This window comes from Frankliniella occidentalis, unplaced genomic scaffold, assembly GCF_000697945.3.
Source record: "Frankliniella occidentalis isolate FOCC.00 unplaced genomic scaffold, Focc_3.1 Scaffold129, whole genome shotgun sequence".
Taxonomy (NCBI): Eukaryota; Metazoa; Arthropoda; class Insecta; order Thysanoptera; family Thripidae; genus Frankliniella; species Frankliniella occidentalis.
In genome coordinates, this window is record NW_026267256.1 from 503,375 (window position 1) to 504,832 (window position 1,458).

Below are 1,458 nucleotides of genomic sequence, written 5' to 3' on the forward strand. Positions count from 1 at the left end.
TGCGACCCGAAATACTAGAGCATGACCATGCATACAATGGGCATTGCACAGCCACGAATAACAAATATATGACAAAACTGTGCTCTTACAGGACATACGGGATATACACTGCACGACTAATGTTGAAGAACATGTGGGCAACGTGTAATTAGCAAGGAAGAATAGTGATAGGTGCAATGTTTTATTTTTATTCACTTAATTACCATTAAATTGAATGAAGCAACTCAATACAAAATCAACATGACAGACGAGGCAGTCGAGTCGTCAGTTTCTCATCAGCCTTTAGCCTACATTACTAGACGTGGAACTTTCAGCCATACAACAAATACCCTGCCTAAGGAAAAGTCAGTTTTATCCAAGGCTAATAACAGTTAATCACATATTCAGAGGTCAGCAGCAATACGGTGTGTTTTCTTGTGACGACGAAGATTTGATTTGTCACTAAAGCAATGTTTACAAATGTTACATTGAAATGGTTTCTCGCCTGTGTGGGTCCTGACGTGAGAATCAAGAGTGGATTTCTGGGTGAAACGCTTGTTACAAATGTCACATTCAAATGGTTTCTCGCCAGTATGGGTCCTGATGTGAGACTCAAGATTGCATTTCAGGATGAAGCGCATGTTACAAATGTCACATTTATATGGTTTCTCCCCAGTGTGGGTCCTGACGTGGTAATCAAGGTGAGTTTTTGTGGCGAAACCCCTCTTACAAACGTTACATTCATATGGTTTTACGCCAGTGTGGGCCCTGACGTGATCATCAAAGCTACATTTCTTGATAAAACGCTTGTTACAAACGTCACACTCAAAAGGTTTCTCGCCTGTGTGGGTCTTGACGTGGTAGCCAAAGCTGTCTTTGTGGTTATACCGCTTCCCGCATTCACTACACTCGTACGTCTTTTTGCTGCTCTGGTGACGCCTCTTCTGCACTCGAAGTCCCCGCTTCCCCCTGTCGGAATCCTTCTGGTCACCGGAGCCGCATCTGTCCTTGGCCGCCTCCTGTCCACCGTCCTGGGGGTGCTGCTCCAGGGCCCCGTCATCCTCGTGCCCCCCGTCACCACCCGCGTCGCCCTCCGCGCTGTGGAGCGAAAAGCAGCCGCTCACCACCAGCCCCAGCTGCTCGCCGTCACCCCCGTCTGCACGTTCCTCCAGCACCGCTATCTTGTTCTCCACGATATCCACATCGGACTCATAGAGGGGATCGGCTGGCTGCGGACAGTGGACGGTCAGCGCAGGCCGCTCCGGATTATCGGACTCTCCGTCTGAAACAAGAGTGACGTGTTAAAACATTCGGCAGAGGCAAAAAGAAGAGCTAGCCATCACCAGCATGCACGTGCAGGGTCGCTGTACATGTTCCTGCCAGAGTCCGTGTGCGGATAATGCCGTGTATACAAGAGGCGTTGCACAAATATTGTTCAACTACATGTGTGCACAGTGTTATTAGGAGTGAAGGTGCATG

At 48.5% G+C, this 1,458-nt stretch overlaps 1 protein-coding gene across 1 annotated transcript; it reads right to left on the bottom strand.

Moving 5' to 3' along the window:
* Positions 1–162: 162 nt before the first annotated feature.
* Positions 163–1,274, bottom strand: LOC127750065 (zinc finger protein 239-like; the record flags this gene model as incomplete). Its single annotated transcript, XM_052270609.1, has 1 exon — positions 163–1,274. A coding segment is annotated over one exon (891 nt), but the record flags the coding sequence as incomplete, so codon positions are not given.
* Positions 1,275–1,458: the final 184 nt, after the last annotated feature.